A 20,792-nucleotide genomic window follows, 5' to 3' on the forward strand; every position below is an offset into this window, starting at 1 on the left:
AGCTCTTTCAAAAGTCTGCAATATGGCACAATATTGCCGACGTATCTTTAGAAGTCGGAATCTGATTTACTACTGAAATCTATACAGTATAATCATCACATACATATTTACTAATCTCCATCTTCTGCATCTCTGATGCCAGGGATTCTCGTTCACTTCCATGGAGAGTAATGATACTGCTGGGAATCACTAAAAATGCGATTTCCTCTTTCGTTTTATGGAGTCCTGGATATGCCAGTCAGTAAGGGTTAGATACCTAGATACCTAGACACTCATCACTCTCGCTTTCCAATCGACTCGAAAATAATGATTTTGTTTCATCTCGATAAAAACACGCCTGCTACTTGACCTTTCTTACCAAAACACATTTGAGGGATTCGTCCTCGCAAAATACAAAGCTACAATGATATTTATCTCAAACGCCATTTACACACCCTTACCTTTTCGAACGCCCCTCACTCATCCTTTCATTTGAACTATCCACATGAAAATGGCTGATGTTCAATCATCTGGTGATATTAGAACTCGATACACGATCCCAACCCCTCTGAGGTTTCCTCATCTCCTTAAAGACTCGAATTGCAGACTTCTACCAAAGTCCGTACGGGACCTACATATACTAGACCCCAAACAATCTTTGATAATCGAGTATATGGAATGTACATAGTTGAAAGTTTAAAGGTCTGTTTTGGGTTTAGCTTATGTGACTTGGAAATAGCTTATCAAAACCTTTGAGTTTTAAACCACATGATTATAAGCTATTCACAACCTAATAAACTTAACTTTATAGTAGCTTCCTGTGAGATTCGCTATGTTCATCAAACGAGTGATGATTAGACTAAGGATGATCTCAAACTTTACCCCTCGCTGTCTGTATAAGAACTACAGTGTTCGAGTCTCAATCATGGAAGAGAAGGTAAATACAGTCCGGCTGTAGAGAAAAGGACACTGCAACCTCGAAGTAGATATTGATATAATAATATGAGAATCAAGATGTATTATTTCAAGCGATTTAGACGACTCTTATCCATTGCCCAACGAAGCGCGTACCATCATTCTCCACTGCTGACTAAATCACAATGATGGTGCTGCATTGAAATTTAACATAGATATAACCCACCGAATCGATAAGCCCCCATTTCAACATGGAAATCTTGATCTAGAAGCTCAATTCACTCGCCCGATTTTCTGTTTACCAAGGGCTAATGTCAAAATGCACACAATGTCACTATTTGGCGACGCATTATCAATTACTGCACGATTCTCCCATCTCTGCTGCGCTATGTAGCGGTTCTAAAAGCACGATAGCGAACTGCTACTCTACTCCATGTGATTAGTGCGCAACTCCAGAAGTTGAGAACAAATCTTTGGCTCTGTTTCCCGTTTTCTGAATCTGAATCTATTCCAGATCTTCCTTCCTTGATACCGAAAAGCCTCTTGAGCTACCTATTCACTTGTCAGAGAGTGGAATGGAGGATATTCATCCGAGCTATCCACTTCAGGGGTCTCGGGGGAGAACATTCATCGGAAGAACATTGAATGACTAGGAAAGATAGTTCAGGTAGACAGGAGCTAGAGATTTGTTGCAGGTGGGTAGTGAGAATGGAAGATGGGATAGGTTTGATTTCCAGAGGTAGATAGATACATAACGTCGGTATTTGTTTAGAATTATGAATGTGTTAATCAAGAATGGTTGTGTGTAGGGTTCATAAATAAATATATTGCAAATTTATTTAAGATAATATTGATTTTTCAGGCTAACATTTGTATCCCGATAAAATTCCAGACTTATTAATAATTAGGGGTTTCATCTGATTCGAACAACGAACCATCGAAGTTGTTCTTTGATCCGAATAAAAATGAGGACTCGAAGGTATATGAGTCTTGCTACATTGCAATAAGCATGCGCCATGGAAGCAATAAAGTCTAGGTGAATAGGAATGAGAAGATTGTAATGCGATGACTATTTTTGGTATAGTACACTGGTTTCACTGTGCTAGATATTATCAAGTTAGGAGTTTATTCGTTCGGAGAAATAGAGATACATCACTAGACATAAACACTAACACTAGCACTAACTATAGAATACCGAGTAAAGGTACTAGGCATTTACAATAATGTACATTGTCCCAATGAAACGACAAACATCTCTGAACTTTCTACCTGGGGAAATTTGTGATCTATCCCCTATCCTCCGCAGGCGAAAATTTGTGCCATTCTGTCCTACCCAAAGATTCGGGCATCGATTACCAAAACACAAATATCGGAGCTTTCGGCTGACCCTAAATCTGAGACATTCAAACTATCGGGGGTGACATTATTAGTTGAAAAAATACCATACCCGAATGATATTCTAGACTTTGCCGTTAAGTCAATGCTGAATCATTATACGATTATAAAATTAAACCCCTGGAATAAGTCATCCCAACTTATACCCATCGATCCAGGACAGTCCACCCATCCCGTCGTACCAAGAAGGAGCAAAAAAAAAAGAAACAGTTCGTCATCCGGGAGTCTCAGCCCCAATTCCCAACTTTCAAAAATTCGAGCGACGAGCTACGAATCACGAGATTGGAAATATATGCAAGTATTTATTTGCCTCACTACCCTATACTCCACTCTACTCCACTAATCAAAAGCTAGTCAATGAATGGTATGGGATAAGAAGCAAGACATCGAGACACTTGAGACATTGTACTACTCATGCCTTGGGCCCTTGAGCCCTCAAAATTCAATTCGGACAGATTGCATGCAGAATATCGAGGAAAAACAGCGAAAGAATAGTAAGCATGCCAAAAACAGAGTTTGAAACATATATGTTGTCAAACGGTGAGTTTTTCATGCATCACCGTCCCCTCGTCCTTTCCTCCACATTCCATCCACAAATTACCTAGACCTTCACCCTCAACGCATTGGCACTTCCTAAGTCTGACGCACGTGACTCAACGATCTTCATGGCTATCACCACGAGACCAATTTTCGTGGTACTGTCGTACCCCACATAAGATCTTACCGGCCGGGAAACAGTGAGCATGTTCCCCGGTTCGTTGGGTTTGTGATGTTATTAATTGATTTTGATCCAAGTGCGTGGGATGGATTTTGGGGCTTGGAACGCGTGGGTTTCCAGGGTTTGGAAAAGTGGAAGGGGGAGAGACAGTTCAAAGAGGAAAAAGCTAAATGTGAATGGGAAGATACTCGTACACTAATAAAACAGCAACCAAAAATGCGGAAAGCTAAAAGAGAGGAGTAGACGAAAATCAACACTAGCACTGGCATTAGCTAAAGAATATCGCGCAAAAGTAGTTAGAGCAAAACTTAGCCACGGAAGTATCGGTATTGCTATAAGGTGCGAACTGTGCATGGAGTGAAGAACCGTTTGGATGTGCGCGAACAATTGAATCAAAGCCGCGAACTCAAATTCCGATATTCTAGACTCAAGAACCTCGTTGCTCGTATGCGTATATGCGTATACCGGTATGCAAACTCCCACAAGACCCTTAGAAGATCATTCTCGAAAACTACTCAATGTAGATTGATCCCCAACAAAAATCCAGAAGCACTTGCATAACCTTCAACTGACTAGATCTCAACCACCCGAGCCACCCTCTGTGTTATACGTAGTGATGATGGTGATGATGATGGCTTAGGTAGCGCATGCATCTAAAGTGATCTGATTGACCAGCTGACTGTTATTTCTCACTAGCTCTGGTAAGTTTTGGCTTCTTTGAATTTAGTCTGGGGTCTTGAGTGTACAACTTCTTAGTTCCCGTTCAGAGCTCGAGTGGCTAGTTGCTAGGGAGTCGTATAGATTAGTTGCGGCTTGCTCTAGGGTGAAGGGTAATATGTAGTGCTCGGTTCCAAGATTTCTGGGCGGAAGGAGGTTATGTTGGTTGGATTGGCGTTGCGAGTGAAGGGTGGTAATTGGTAAGTGAGTGAGGGGAGGTAAAGTAAGCTTTGATTGAAAGTGTGTGGGATGATGATGTTTATCTTGAAGACGGTAGTGATGTGGTAACCTTTGGACAAGCATAAATAAATAAATTTTCAAATATATGACATGGACTCGAGATGGGTAAGTTGTGGGTAAAGATTGTTGCTGGGCGAGCTCTCGGTTGCTATTCTTTGGAATTTGGCGATTGTTAGACAGGGGTTCCGGGGTTGGGGGTTGTCAGAAGCTTGATCAGGAAATGCAACGAGATGCTACTGAACCCTCGGGATGGATTTGTTTGTAATTTACCGTAAACGTGAATGAAAGTAAGCAGGGTTTGGTAAGTACTTGAGTATAGTCGAATGAAATGTTTTGGTAGTGACAAGGTAGGACAGCAACTCGAATCCAACCTGTGCTTATATGCAGAGCAGAGAGAAAAAAGTGGAAAAGGGTAGAATCTCTAATGTTTCTAAATATCTCCAGCTAGTACAAAAATCTTGGGTCAGGTCACCTAATTCACAATCGAACTAATTTGGTTAACATTACCATACGTTTCTGTAAAGTGGTGCGAGTGGCATTCCTGATGCCCCTCGTCCAATCCACGGACCTGGCCGAAGTCGTAAAGGGATCGAAGAATCAATCATTTTATGACCAGCATGCAGATCTCGAAAAGGATATGGAAATCGCAGATGACGAAGAAAAAGTTTCAAAATGGGTCGAGAAATAACGTTGTGATACGGCAATGTAATTTGGATAATAAGTGGATGGATATATGCGAGGTTGCAACCAACTCGTCTTTTTTCCCTTTCAGGGATCTAATGAGCAAGATACCGGTATGCAAATGGATAGATGATTTCCTTGGGGGCGAATTGGCTTTTGAGGATTGAATGATTGAACTATGGTTATGTATGTGATACTCCGTGTGTGTGGGAGAGCGCCAAGTGAGAAGTTGTGGTCGAGGTTGATGGGGGTCATCGTTCGGTTGTGATGGAGGGAGGGGCGAGCTTAATTAGATATGTATTCTCGACGTGGTTATATGTTTAACGATGGGTTTGGCATATCGGGTATACAATTGCCAAGTGGTGAAAATTTTTTTTTTTTGTTCGTTGTGTAAGTTTGACAGTCGAACGGTGAAAAGAGGGGGAAAGAAAGCAAGAGTGGTGACGATGAGTTGTGGCTGGAAAGGACTTCAAGGGCTGACAGCGAGGTAGGTGAGTGAGTGAATTTGCGCGTGTGATGGAAGAAGTCAAACCTTATTGTCGCTTTGACGTAGCATCAAGACTCAAACACTTTGACTAGAGTGAGGGGAAACAGTCTAGAACAATTAGCTGGTAATGGTGAACAGTAGTATATCTTCAAGTTTTATGCACTGTTAACGGGGAGAGGGTATGGGTAGGTAGGTGATGGGGTTTTGTGAGGTTCTTCGAATTCCACTTCATGTCATCTTACATACACGCATTCTGCTCGTAGCTCGTGCAACAGGAATGCCAACGGATAGTAGGACCCTTTTTACTCAAGAATCATCCATAGGTGGTAAGAATACATGCTGTGTCCACTCCGGATTCCCCAAACTCAATATTGTAAGATCTTAGCTATTCTTATAGATATCCACATCGACATCTAGGGTGAAATCACAAGCCCAGCTATTTCATTTCCTTATATCTACCAACCATATCTATGAATATACGAATGTACGAAGACTAACCTCAATGCCAGATACTAATAAATACTAATTATCAAATACCAAATACCAAATACCAAATGCCAGAACCGATATACCTTCTCGCTCACCCCATAGTACAGAGTTGCATTGCCCTTTTGTCCTGGTCTCGGTAGCTAGAATTCACCAGCTCAACTCCATCCAATTCAATTCAATCCCGTTCAATGTTCAATGTTCTTTGTCTAAACTTAGGTATTAATTGGATTTGTTGTCCTTCGTGATATATTTTCTTCAATCCAATTGGTTACTTCCCCTCACCTGAGATCTTATGGGTACCGGTATCCATATCATATCTCATCATATCGTAAAACGGAGTAGGTAATCAAGCAAATCAGATCAGATCTACGAGCATTTTTGACACAAGGGTTCAGGACAAGTCAATATTCTATAGGACCTAGTAGTGAAGGGGAGATAATACCTAGGTCCCTACAACGTAGATCGTCTCAAAACCTTGCTCTCAAAAGAAATCAGGGCAAGAAGAAAAGAAGAAGGAAAGAAAAGGAAAAAACATTCGATTCTCATACTCACTCATTTACTCACTCCCGAATTATACAATCAAATCAATTGGGTGGTATCACGATAACCCAACTCTCACACATTCCTGTGGTGTTTGTTTTTTCCTCACTTGGACAAAGTCGATTCAAAGCGTTGCAACCAACACCACCTGGGCAGTCTGTACCATAATAAGCAAATAAGCAAATACCTAGTAAGCAAGCGACCTTCCAATGCTCTTCACTTACCTATGAAAGAGAAAGAGAAAAAGTTAAAAAAACGGCATCTCAACCTCAGGTTTCCCGCTTCAAATCACACTCACTCCATACATCCATATACATATCACTCTCTCACACCAAACTCAAACGGATTAGTTCTGCCGTAGTAGGATACCTAGCATCAACCCCGACCACGCCAGATAAATTTATCCCCCCCAACTACAACCTCTAAACCGTTTTTCAAAAAATACTTCCATCAAATCCTTTTCTCCTCCCAAAATTTATAGAAAGAGACATCAATATCAACTGTTATGATGTCTTCTTTCAATATTGATTGCTAGCTAGGTTCATTCCTCGCGGTCGAGTCGACTGAACGCTTTTTCCCCTCCACGATAACACCCGATCTCAACCAACGAAGACGCGTACAACATCAATGAAGTTGATTGAAAGTCCAAGGGCACCATTCAATAGTCAATGTTGACGCAAAGGATTGATTCTTAGGAATCCTTAATTTATAAACTACTCAAGATGGAGGGCGATCAGAATCAGGCAATGTTAGCACCACCTGCCGTGTCGCATCTGCGTGCAGAGGCCGGTATGATGGAACGATCACTCAGTGCGGATATTCGAGAAGAGAGAGAAGATCTCAGACAAGCAGCAGAAGAAAACTCTCAATGTCATCATGGATCTAAGTATGGATGGCACAATAAATTGGGTCAGCCCCTCATGGTCAGATGTTATTGGTACAACTTTGGATTCTGTTCAAGGGAAACCAATCGCCGACATCTTGATTGGAGACAACAACCGGAGTGTATTCACGGATACTCTGGAGGAAATGAAGAAAGATGATTCTCGCAGTTACATTGTAAGATTCGCCATTGAGCTGGGTCCGGCTTCAAGGTTATTACCACTAGAAAATCTAGAGCATGTCAAAGAAGGCGAAGGCGAAGGTGCGGCGATTTCGCAACCGGGACCTGCTACAATTGATCTGGAGGGACAAGGTATCATGGTACACGATCGAGGATCCGAAGCAGGCAGTCATGTAGGTTCTTGTCATAATCTTTGATCGGAAATGGACAGCTAATATTATGCAGACAATGTGGATGATCAGACCTTGGATAGCGCCACGAGAAATTCAAATAGACCTCGCCCCAGTTATCGTCGAATCTTTAGGTACTGGAGCACAAGTTCTTGCGAAATATCTCACTACCGTTGCAGAACATGGTCTGGATGACCCAGAAAATCATGCCCCGCCATTACCACTTCTTTGCCGAATCTGCGAACGTCAAATCCCTCCTTGGTGGTTCGAAAAACACACCGAGTTGTGCCTCCAAGAACACAAAGCTGAGATGGAAGTACAAATGTGTCAGGATAATTTAACGGAACATCGTCATGCTATCGTTAGAGTTTTGGATGCGTTAGAAGCTCGTCAAGCTCGGCCGAGTGCGGGAGAACAAACTGTGATGCCGACTCCACCTCAGGCTGAATACAAAGGATTACCGATTGGTGCCAACTCAACTACTTCTTCTGGTACAGCTTCTCCAGGGACACCCACATCGGGTAGATCTCGATCAAGGTCTACATCAGGATTTGGTCATGCAAGAGGACGATCCTTCGCTCAAAGGCGACCTCATGCTCGAATCGTCGAATTGTTATTGGACCTTTGTGATACAGCCATGGAAATCAACACACCCGCGATCAAAGAACCATCCCCTCAAGCTCCTGGAGAGTTTCGTACACAATCTCCTCAATCGGAATCCCGCATATCTCAAGTTATCCAATGGCAATCACCAAGTTTGAACGCTGTAGATCAAGAAGGCTTATCGATGCTTTGTGTGGATAGTGAAGCCGTTGCGCGTGCAAAGGTTGAAGCTGTCATTCGTCATCGAAGAATTATCGAATACTCAGAACGCATCCGTATGGAATTTTCGGCAATTGTACAAGATTGTATAGATGAGGCTATCAACAAAGCTGCCCGACTTGCAGCTGGTCAACTCAGTGATTCGACAGAGGAACCCGAAGAAACAACACCGGCTAATGAAGAGGGATTTTTTGCAGGTTCTTTTGACGGACCACATGGACCCTCATCACTGGCAGCAGCACTTCGAGCTGCTGAGCTTGGGACGAGCATGGTACATGAAGGTCGGCAATTATCATCTGCTGCCATTTCCTCTACCAGATCTAGTAGTCCTAAAGAATGTCCAACCCCTCGTTCACACCAAGGCGCTTTGAGTAGCATACTAGGACAATCCCGGGAAGCAAGAAGGGAATCGATCTTTTTCGAAAGTGATACGGGTGCGGAGAGTGATGGTAGCGTCAGATCATCATCGGTCATGGGGCGTCCGCCAAGAACGGAATCGCCAGTTTCAGAATTTGGAGATCTGCGTCGACATGCAAGTTCCCGACAACAAAACAGGCGAAGCATGGTTCTCGGTACTGGCACACTTTCACCCCGAAGACAAGAGTCTCCCGTTCGGATGCCACCTCCATCATCCCCATTGAGAATTTCCAAACCCCGCATCTTGCCGATCGCCCACGAGGGTATTGTTTCTCCAACTGCATCGCCGATGCTTCCCGGAAGCGAATTCAGCTCGCCCGCATTAGTTCCGTCACACCATCGACGTCAGTCTTCGGCTGCTGGATCAGACCCACGCCCACCACCATCGCCCCGATTAAATTCTGTTAGCGCTCCACAAGCACGTGCCGTACCACCATCGATCAAAGATTTCGAGATCATCAAACCTATTAGCAAGGGAGCCTTTGGTAGTGTTTATCTATCGAAGAAGAAGTCAACTGGTGATTACTACGCTATCAAGGTACTTAAAAAGGCCGACATGGTTGCCAAGAACCAAGTCACAAATGTTAAGGCTGAACGTGCTATCATGATGTGGCAAGGTGAGAGCGATTTTGTCGCGAAGCTCTATTGGACATTTTCAAGCAAAGACTATCTATATCTAGTGATGGAATATCTTAATGGTGGCGATTGTGCATCTCTCATCAAAGTTCTCGGAGGTCTTTCGGAAGATTGGGCGAAGAAATACCTTGGTGAGGTAATCCTTGGCGTTGAACATCTTCACAGTCGTGGCATTGTACATCGTGATTTGAAACCTGACAATCTTCTCATTGATCAAAAGGGTCATCTCAAATTGACCGATTTCGGTCTGTCGAGAATGGGCTTGATTGGACGTCAAAAGCGTGTATTGAGCAGCGTAGCGAATGAGTCTGCTCCAGATCTGCTGAAACAAGGTCCTTTTGCCCGAGCTACCTCCATGAGTTCCTCTCGTGCCTCATCATTCGATTATCAGGGCCATCATTCACCCGGTTCAACACCTCAAATGACCCCAGATGTTGGTGGTAGCTTAGGGACACCCTCGTACTTCAATTTGAGTCGTGAAAATACCATCAACAAGGATGCCCGACGAAAGTCTGGCCATAGGCGTGACAGCGGCGGCAGTGATGCATTAACTTCTATGTTCAACCAATTTTCTTTGAACGAGTCCCAAAACCAACAAGCGCTCAATCAAAGAAGAACACCTATTGAAGAATTGAGCGAGAACGAGGCTGCTGGATCACCAGACTTGTGCCTTCAACCAATTACGAGCCACAGTTCTGATGCTAGGCACAGTACACCACCACAAACTAGTACAGGTATGATGCCACCTCCAATGGCTCTTTTCGATCCTGATGATAGTAATCGTCGGTTTGTTGGTACACCTGATTATCTTGCTCCCGAAACTGTAAATGGCCTTGGTCAAGATGAAGTAAGTGATTGGTGGTCTGTAGGATGTATTATGTTTGAATTCATTTATGGCTATCCACCTTTCCATGCCGGCACACCAGATGAAGTTTTCGAAAACATCTTGGCTCGCCGAATTTCATGGCCGGATGAAGGTGACTACGATGTCTCAGATGAGGCTAAGGATCTCATGAATAAGCTTTTATGCTCAGACCCGCAGAAACGACTTGGGGCCAACAAAGAAGAGAAGTTTCCTACTGGAGGCGATGAAATCCGAAGCCACCCTTGGTTTGAAGGCACTCAGTGGAACAAATTACTCGAAGACGATGCACAATTTGTTCCCGCTCCGGAGAATCCCGAGGATACCGAGTATTTTGATGCGAGAGGAGCCACTCTGCAATCTTTTGCGGAAGAGATGGAAGATCAAGCATCTACTCAGCATCCCACACCTGGTGCCGAATATCCCGAACGCCCTCATGATGCTTTATCTCGAGTTCGGAGTCAAGTCAATAACGTCAAACGAGGTTTGATGCCATTACACATCCCACCCCACGTCCGAGATATGAAGAGCAGGCGACTGAGCGAACCTGTTGTAGCAGATGACTTTGGCAATTTTACTTTCAAAAACTTACCAGTTCTAGAAAAGGCAAACAAAGATGTTATTCAAAAACTACGACAGGAAGCCATGTCTGCCACAAGCAAGCCAGTTGTCAGTCCTGGCGGTGCTAACAACGTAGTCACATCCCCAGCTGCATTAGATGGAAGCCCTGTATTGCCAATGCCAATGCCAATTCAAAGAACCTTGTCAAATGCTAAAGCTACTGCTCGACCTTCGTCTCCTTCTGGATTTAGTCAAGCAGATGCTTCTCCAAGTAGGGCTTCACAACCTTCATCGCCGTTACTTGTCTCATTTATTGCAGGGCAGAATAACGAAGCTAGACGTAAAACTTCGAGCAATTCCTCGAGCTTATCACAGCAATCGAGCAACAACCTTGCACCACCTGCTAGTTTTATGGATGGGCCTAGAACATCGCCTGGGCTTCATAAGACCACTAGTTCTGCCGCTTCATCGCCTATTAAGATACGTGGGTCTGCACCTCCACCACTTTCATTATCATCGCCAGCAAAACCACCTGCCACCCCCCGACAAGGTAGTGGTACCTCATCATCATCTAGAGCTCGCTCGCAAACAGTTGGATCACAAGAAGGAAGCCCTTTACCAGGCGAGTTTTTATCCCATCGCAAGCGACGAAGTCAAGTATTCGATATGTCACCTTCTTCTTCAGACAATGAAGGAGAAAAGGCTAATGCATTACTTCGCGTTCAACGTCGCCGTCAAAGCTCAAGGCGGATGTCCCAGATTACCTTATCTGATGGTCCTGCTTTTAGACCTTTGGATGTGCTTATCTGCGAAGATCACCCAGTATCACGAATGGTAATGGAGAAATTGTTGGAGAAATTACGTTGTCGCACAGTTACGGTGTCAAATGGTGCTGATGCATTGAGATATGCCGTCAGTGATATTAAATTCGATATTATCATGATGGAATTCAAATTACCTCAACTCAATGGTGCAGATGTGGCTCGAATGATTCGCGAAACAAAGAATGCCAATTCTCAAACTCCCATAGTTGCCATCACTGGATACCTGAAAGAACTTCAAGCACCTCATCAATTCGATGCTTTAATTGAAAAGCCACCGACAGCGTCGAAGCTCACCGAAGTCCTTTGTAGATTATGTCAATGGAAAGAGCCTATATCAAGTTTGAACTTCTCTCCGGCATATCCTCCGCCGTCTGGTCTACGCCAGGAGAGTTTACGTCTTGAAGACAGCCCTACTTCTGCTTCGTCTGGTTTTGCACATATGCCAGCTGGTAGTTTTAGAGGTTCAAGTCGCGAAGATTCTATCAGCTCGAGTCTTTTTGAGGATACCGAGGCTTTTCCAACTGATGATCTTCCTGTTGTCATTAATAGGAGGCCTACAGGCGATTGGGATGAGACTGGACTTGGTATCAGTAACGAAGTTGACATGATTGAAGATAATGAATTACCTAAACTTCCGCCACCCAACCTTCTTCCAAGCAGCCCTTCTCCAGTGCGATTAGAACACCGTCGAAATCTTTCTCGCCAACGATCATCTGAAAAAATGAAGGCGAAACGGGAAATTTTGGAGAAGAACCGCCATGAATGTGCAGAATCTGGTGATGATGAGGATGAAGTTTTGGGTGATGTTGCTGTAAGAGAAAAGACCAGTCCAAAGGCTACCACTTCTCCAAAAACACATCGTGGCTCTAAGCTTGGTACAGAAATGATGCGTACGAACAGTCGTGGTAGTGTTGTGTCTGGGACTGAAATGTTGAGTTCTGACTCAATTGAGCCTCCACCTACCGTCACTGAAGAAGCGATTACTTCATCACCAACGTCAGAAATTCCCCCAGCATCCGAGATTTCCGAGGCCACTTCAACACCTCCAGGTAAATCTCAGGGCACCGGCGATAAAGAGGTTGATTTATTTAAAACGCCAAAACAATCACAGTCGCAATTCTCATTTATAGATGAAGAACATACTCCTCGGCCTACTTCAAAGTCATCACAAACAGTTGTCGATGGTAATTTCCTTCCTACGCCTCGACCTACTTCAAAGTCTTCGAAAATGGGTGAAAACGACGATTATCTTCATGTGGGTAAAAGTTTAAAGAGAGATCGGTAAACCTTATGTGGTAACTTCTACTGCAAACACAACTCAGCTTAAACAAATATTTTCTTTTCAATATCATATTATTTGCCTTCACCAGGCACATTACACCTCTAACAGACTTTTTTCTTTGTTCACTTTGTTAATTTTATTCGAAGCGTACGAGCTTCTCCTTTTTGCCTCTTTGGACTCGACATGCCGTAGTCTACATTAACTGAACCTCATGACTCAAGCGTGGCGTTTGGGAATGGGTTGGGTGGGAGATTATGCATATCATAGGGCGTTTTTTTGTATTTTTGGCACTCTTTGATCAAACATGAATGGGCTCGACTTTCACAGAGCAGATCGGATTGTGGGTTGATTGATGTTTCTTTTGTTAAGGATGTGGGGGATGGATGGTTGGGGAATTGGGGGAATAGGGAGAAATTCAAATGTTCACGCGGTTAAGTGGTCAATATCTTTTCATTTGACGAGAAGAATGAGATAAATTGCTGCCACTGTTACATCTGCCTGGGACGTCAATAGCTGCTGACAAGGAAGATTTTGTAGATTTGTTGGGTTTTGGAAGAGGGTCAGTGTGAGGAGACGGGAGGGGAGTGTATCGATGACTGAATACATCGATTGGCGATGTAGACTGGGAATTTTACTTTAACATAGCCACACATAAGACACGAGGAATACATATGAGCATTGGCATTAACAACCACTAATGAGCTTTGTTAAGCCTGGATATCATTATTTGCTTTGAGGAACACGAAATTTAATGGTTGGTAACAGCGTAGAGGATGATTCAATATTGTCGTTTCTACCAAAGAGGTAATACAGATAGTTTTCTTAGGTGATAAGCATTAAATAGCATTGGTGGCAGAAATTGTATGAGATACAGGGTACGAGAAGATTGCATGATTTAGTGGAGCTTGTTTACTAACACAATCATCTTTCTCTAAACCCCGCTACCATAGTTTATGACACACCCTATGTCATTTATGTATTAGACACCATCCTAGAGTTTTCATCAATACAAAACCCGTTTCGAAGTTATGTTCCCCCTGTACTCATAGATGGTTCAAAGCAGCTCACCTCCTATGAAAACCTCTAAACTAGCCCACATACCAATCCTCCATCTAAGCACCACCCATAGCTGCGCTCATGAAAAGCTTCTCCCTCTTCATCAACAAGCTCAACACTACAGTCAACGCTCCCGCCGTAATCACCATAGCATAAGTCTTACTCATACTCTCCACAATCGCCTGAATGACCTCCTTTTGCTGCATCTCTGTCAAATTCTTCACAAACTCACTACCCGCCCCCGCAATCGCCTGCTGAATTTCCGCAGCCGGCAAATCAGGCAGAATCGCTTGGATTTTCTCCTGACTTCCATTTAGGAAGACGGAATTGGCAATCGCGAGAGCGATAGTCACACCGCCCACTTGTGCACAGGTGATGAAGCCGACGGCGGACGAAACTAGTTCTTCGGCAACAACGGCTTGGGCAACGGAGAAGGAGGCTTGAGCGAATAAACCGACGCCGAAACCGATAAGGATGGTGAAGCCGTAGATTTTGGCAATAGAGGTATCGGGGGTGACGTCGGCGAACATGAGGGCTCCGCCGGTGAGGACGAAGACTCCACCTGCAGTGTACCATGGCATGTAGTAACCGTATGCGGAAAGAATGGCACCGTTGGATATGACGGCAAAGATCATCAGGATGATGAATGGCAGAAGACGTACGCCTGCTTCGAGAGCCGAGTCGTTACGGGTGAATTGGAAGAAGATTGGAATCATATAAATAGGGATGAAGATGGCGGTTCCTCCAGCAGATGTCATGGCGAAAAGAATAAGCATTGTTCTGCTCTTCAAGAATTCAATAGGGAAGATTCTGCGGCTGGTCGTGGTGAAGATAGTAAAGACTTGTTGGATGCCGAAGATGATAAACAAAATCCCTGAGCAGACGAATAAACCGATGATCTTCCCAGAGTTCCAGGGGTAAGTTACACCGCCAAATGAGACAGCCATCACACCAGAGACAAAGGCTCCAATAATAAGTATGCCACCGAGGTAATCAACCTCTTTTGCGCGATGGAGGAGTGGAACACCCGGGCGGGGATCATAATTTGGCAGGAGGAATAGGTAGACTGGAGCGCAAGCTGCGCCAATGCAAAGATTGATGTAAAAAGCCCAACGCCATCCTGCAGAGGAATCTGTGAATGCACCTTTGATATTGTTAGTACACTTTCCTCGTATCAGTCAATGAAAGGATGAGCATGAACCTACCTCCAATAATCGGACCAATTACAGTGCCTAAACCCCAAGTCATTCCAGTACCTCCAATATAAAGCGGTCTCTCATGGATAGTTGTAGAAGCAGCAAGTAGTGTCATAACACCCACATACGCACCACTACCGCCGAATCCACAAAGTGCCCGTCCAACAATTAGAGCAGGCATATTGGGAGCACCACCGCACAACGCAGAGCCAGCCTCGAAGATAATAATCGAAATGATATATGTCCATTTCGCATTGAACTGACCAAAGATCTTTCCCCATACTAGATTCGTACTAGCTGCGCCAATAAGGAAGCCCACACTAAGCCACGAAAGTTTACTAACATCATTGAAGGTAACGACGATGTCAGCTTGGACAACTGCCACAATGGTGTTATCGAGAGCGAAGAGAAAAGAGGATGAGAGTATTGCGGCAACCACCAGGGCCCACCTCCAACCTGTAATCTCTCGTACTGGAGGAGCATCCTCGGTTTGTTTAACTTGTGCTTTCTCTTGATCCATCTCCGAGATGGATGCCATCTCAGAGGAGATGCCAGTTTGGTTGGGTCGAACGTTTAGAGACTTTGCTGAAGCAGCAGAAGACTCTGCAAGTTTCTCTGATGTAAGATCCGACATTGTTTGAATCTATCTGAGCGTGTTAGTCCATTACATCTTGAAATTTCTAGCAATGAAACATAACTCACCTCTTAGTTTAATAGTTAAAGAGACTTTTTGAAACTATGTTGAGAACCACCTACCATACATCTCAAACCTTCAACATGGAGATGGTCACACAATATATAAAATTTCAAGGAGAGCCGAGAGGTATGCTTAATCTTGGGAGACAAGGGTCGGACAATGAAGAAAGAAATACTTGACTGTGCTTCATAAGCCGTGAGATTCATGAGAAAAGCCTTGCCGTTTTAGTCGGCATGACTCTTAACTTCAATTGAGAGTTCTAAGAAGCGTCTACTCAGCGTCAATATCAATGTTCTTTTCTCCATAATAGTTCTGAACTTGAGCTAGTTGCCATCCAAACATGGGATTAATAGTCGTAGAGGATCAAGGGTTAATGCATAGTGCTTACACTGGAAGCGACAGACCCGCAAGGCCATGGCTATTGACCTACGATGAGCTAGGGAACACAATCAATATCAAGTTATCAATTGACCCAACTGATCGGACTCCATAGACTAGAAATAGTCCGCGCGGAAGAAATGTTAAGCCGGAGGTGATACCGGATTTAAGAACAAACACCAGAAGTGGAGGAATTAAAAGATATCTGATCGGATTTTGGGCTATATCCGAAATGCGGAGGAATTCGGCGGAAGGATTGAACAAAAAGAAAGTAATCATTAAGCAAAGCTAGAATAAAAAAGATGCTTTCTCAGCAGGCAGCGGCTACGTGTCTAATTTTGTCTAAAGAAATATCACTTTTGCATTTACGATACAACTTCCATCACTAGAGGCAATTTCGCTGGAGCCGAGTAGGGCTGACATTCATATCAGGACCAGATCCACAAAAGACAACTCCATGAAAGTCTCCTTAGCACGTGTGTGAGCGATATCGTCCTTTATTCATACTCCCAATAGCTGTGATACACATTCTCATCGGTGGCACTATTCTTGATCGAACATCCGTACAACGTCTAGTACATTGCCTCGATTCTTCTGCCGGCACCTTGATTCATCGTCATTTGCTAATAGTTTCAAACAATGAGGCGCCAGACTTTAGCATGATCGAATTTTCCAATAAATGTACCAGCAACTTTGTACGTAGTTGATACGTGTGTTGACTCCACGCATTGTTGCTGACTGTGTAGGTAAATTTCTGCGGCTCGTTGTGAAAGTATGTGGGGGATGGGTGGGATCATCTCATTAACAGCGAAAGGGGGCTGAAATGGGGGGAGATTGTGTGTTATCATGGTTAATAACCAGAGAAACGAACCCAATAGCTTTCAAGATTGCATTACAGCATTTCAAACATGGAGAAAATAACGTGAAATGGGCATCAGACTCTCCACTAGAAGGGCTAGATTGCTCAAGATTCTTTAGATATGCCCCTTCGTGCGGAATTTCGCAGCTAAGTAGATTATCGCTACCATGCAATTGGACCTTGATACGCCAAGTTTGTAGAGATTCATTGGCCATTGACGCTGGGAAGGAAAATGTACGTGTTATCATCTTAAAAATCACGTCAGCACTATCAAAAATGACGGATCCTTTTGTTAAATTCAAATCCAGTCTGTCATTACCTGACTTGAACCTCTTCGCTACGAAATTAACCTGCCATTGATATGCCGATTTAATAAATTTCGAACGTTCCCGGAATTTGTAATTCATTCGATGCCAAAATCCAGCCCAGATGTGAATCAACGCGTCCATTATTTCCTTATCGCCATCCTTAAACAGCCAACTGTGCTGGACTCTCATTATTTTTTTTGAGATCTTTTGCTTGTAAGAGACTGTAAGCCATTCTTTGTAGTAAGGCGAATGTTTGAACGTCGAGGGTCTGAAGGCGTTGAGTATTTTCAACCACATCTGCCTTGTACTACCTACACATTGCCCCGGATCCCCTCACACACACATCAAGTCCTGCACTTGTGTAGAAACCCTCGACTTTCAATTGTATATTTTGTACTCGTAATAGCAGTTCTGGTATAATTTCAAGCTTTGTGAGAAATTCAAGTGAGAAGGACATTCTGCAGATCGAAAAATGGGTGGCTTTTCCAAATGAGCCGCTTCGAAGACTCAGAACTCAAGTCCGGTATGGCGATTGATATCATGTCGGCGTATTTCTCTACCGCCAGGCCAAATGAGAATGTGCTAATATTGAGCGTTGAGGCCGTCGTGTTAATAGCAGGAGGATGTGGGTGATACCGCTTGATCGAATATTCGTTCTCCATTTTGGACTGCTGTAAAAGCGTAGCAAAGCTCTTCTGAGGCCGAACTAATACTAGCCATGAACGATTGAGGTCCTAGATCGCATGCCTTTGTCTTTTCGCGATTAGATTTTTGGGCTGTCGCCCCTTGAGCTCACGCTCATAGAGCTCTTCGTGATTAGCTTCAATTTATACTATGAGCATTCACCCAGGGTATGGTCGTAGTAAATGATCATTGTCTTGCAATGGCAGACAGAAAAGCTGGGCATCATATTGTTGATTCATAGCTTGTTTGTGAAAGCAATTGTTTGTTGATGGAAAGGTACCTGCCCAGTAATACCTGAACGAGCTGAGGTAAAGTCTCCAAGGTGGATAACATAATCACGTGGCTTCTTATCGATTTAACATCCCAGGTGCCGGTAGTTCTAGACAGATGATGAGGTAATGAAGTTCGAAGTTCAAAGTTCAAAGCTTATCATCTGCCGACGATATCCAAATGTAACCTTCCCTTTTGACCTTGTTGTGATGAAGATTATTTCCTCTTTAGTATAATTCTCGAATCTTTTCTCCAATTGTGTTCAATGTTCCCAAAGCCCGATGTTTTCCCCTCATTTCATATCTCTTGCCCCTCCCCATTGATGAAGAAGAACTGATAAGAAATGATAAGATATGATCCAAGAAGCATATACTATCAACGTATTATCAAACTGTATCGAATATCTTCAAACATGAGGGGCTTGAGAGGGGAAAGAGTGATGATAACACTTCCATTCATAGTCAATTTTGTGGACTAGTGATGATCTTCAGATAGCATAGACCTCATACGTGCATGACCTACTTTGCTGTCGTCCAGTATTTGTACTACAGCTCCATCACGGTGATGTCTGTAATCCCTTCATTTCTTCGTTATTCGTTCAATCAAATTATCACCATACATTACACTTTTTTTTTAGCCGACTGCATCTTTCACTCTTCGACACCATCGCCAATCAAACATTTCTTTCGTTTGTTTATCACTAGTAATATTTGATCTTTTCTTTACTTGGGACAGTCGAAGTGTTAGTGACTACCCATTAAAGTTATCATCTACACTATGGTGGACTTAATCGATGAAAAACATCAATCTACCGACTCTGATGATATCAAAAAGAAGTCACAAGACTTGGAGCGAAATGTTACCTTGGGTGAAGGGGAATTGCAAGATCCCATGTTCAAGCATGCTGATCCCAATGACGGCGATGAAGCGCTTAAAGCTTTTGCTGGACATGACGGTGAAGTTATTGTCATGACGCCAGAGATGGAAAAGGCACTGTTGAGAAAAATTGATTGGAATTTGATGCCGGTATGTCTCTTATCGAATAATTCCCATCGGAGTACTCATCATACATTCGCAGATGCTCTGTGTTGTGTATGGGCTCAACTATCTCGACAAAACCACACTTTCCTATGCGAGCATTATGGGGATGAAAACCTCGCTGGATCTTAAGGGCGACAATTATCAATGGCTGGGGTAAGAGCGTTCTTAGTTCGGGTTTAATCGCTTTGAGAAATTTGTTGATTGATCCGTTGTACAGATCAATGTTCTACATCGGCTACTTGGTCTGGGAGTATCCCACCAATCTTCTATTGCAGAGATTGCCACTCGCTAAATGGTCATCATTCAACATTATAGCTTGGGGTGGGACCTTGTGTTGCATGGCCGCGACAAGCAATTTTGCGGGTGCCGTCGCTGTGCGCTTCTTTCTGGGAGTCTTCGAGGCTGCCGTGACTCCTGGTTTTACCCTTTTTACATCCCAGTGGTATACGCAAAGAGAGCAAGGCCTACGAACTGGAATATGGTTCAGTTTCAATGGTTTCGCTCAAATATTTGGTGGTATCGTCGCTTACGGCATCTCAGTTGGTGTTAAAAAACACGGATCAACCATTGCTTCATGGAAGATTGTGTTCTTGGCCATTGGTCTGTTGACAGTAACTATCGGTTGCATATTTCTATACTTCATGCCGGACAATCAATTGAATGCCAAATTCCTTACTCCGCAAGAGAGACTTATGGCTGTTGAGCGTATTAGAAAGAACCAACAAGGTGTGGGCAACAAACACTTTAAAATGTATCAACTGAAGGAAGCTCTTGCCGATCCGGTAACTTGGGCGTTCGTATTTTATGGATTAGTAGCAGATATTCCTAATGGTAAGAAGGACCTCAACGTTGAATGCCGTTCGGTTACGGTCAATCGAAACTGACAAAATGCAGGTGGAATTTCCAACTTTTTTTCCCAGCTCATCGTTTCATTTGGCTACACTCCCGACGAATCACTTCTTTATGGAACTCCGGGTGGTGCTGTCGAAGTTATAGCCCTCATTGCATGTGGTTATCTTGGAGATAAATATGGACACAGACTTCTGATCTCCATATCTGGTCTCTTGATAGCGATGCTAGGCATGATGCTTATAGTTGCCCTCCCTTTATCCAACGACAGTGGTCGATTGGCGGGCTACTACCTAACACAAGCTTCACCAACGCCGTTCACTGCACTTCTCTCCATGATATCGAGTAACGTCGCAGGTTACACCAAGAAAACAACAGTCGCAGCTCTGTATTTAGTTGCTTATTGCATAGGGAACATAATCGGCCCCCAGGTATTCAGACCAGCAGACGCGCCACGGTATAAACCAGCGGAAATAACCATCATTGTATGTTATGGAGTGTGTGCCCTGGATGTGGCTTTCATTTCTTGGTACTACAACAGGATGAACAAGAAGAACGAAGCGATCAGAGCCGCGCCAGGTTACAAAAAGCTAGATAAACAAGAGTTTCTTGATTTGACGGACAAGGAAAATCACGAGTTTGTCTATGCCCTATAA

At 43.6% G+C, this 20,792-nt stretch overlaps 3 protein-coding genes across 3 annotated transcripts; 2 read left to right on the top strand and 1 right to left on the bottom strand.

Annotated features, from left to right (window-relative positions):
- Positions 1-6,883: 6,883 nt before the first annotated feature.
- On the top strand, positions 6,884-12,801 carry EAF02_011832 (uncharacterized protein; the record flags this gene model as incomplete). Its single annotated transcript, XM_038907879.1, has 3 exons — positions 6,884-7,031; positions 7,090-7,397; positions 7,450-12,801. 3 exons carry the CDS (start codon positions 6,884-6,886, stop codon positions 12,799-12,801), a joined length of 5,808 nt encoding a protein of 1,935 aa, XP_038752388.1.
- Positions 12,802-13,910: 1,109 nt separating this feature from the next.
- On the bottom strand, positions 13,911-15,684 carry EAF02_011833 (uncharacterized protein; the record flags this gene model as incomplete). The annotated part of the gene is made up of 2 exons (XM_038907880.1): positions 13,911-14,998; positions 15,060-15,684. 2 exons carry the CDS (start codon positions 15,682-15,684, stop codon positions 13,911-13,913), a joined length of 1,713 nt encoding a protein of 570 aa, XP_038752389.1.
- Positions 15,685-19,023: 3,339 nt separating this feature from the next.
- Positions 19,024-20,792, top strand: EAF02_011834 (uncharacterized protein; the record flags this gene model as incomplete). Its single annotated transcript, XM_038907881.1, has 4 exons — positions 19,024-19,272; positions 19,325-19,440; positions 19,505-20,118; positions 20,182-20,792. The coding sequence occupies 4 exons, from the start codon at positions 19,024-19,026 to the stop codon at positions 20,790-20,792; spliced, it is 1,590 nt and encodes a 529-aa protein (XP_038752390.1).

This window comes from Botrytis sinoallii (genome assembly GCF_014898435.1).
Source record: "Botrytis sinoallii strain Bc 23 chromosome Unknown BSIN_036, whole genome shotgun sequence".
NCBI lineage: Eukaryota > Fungi > Ascomycota > Leotiomycetes > Helotiales > Sclerotiniaceae > Botrytis > Botrytis sinoallii.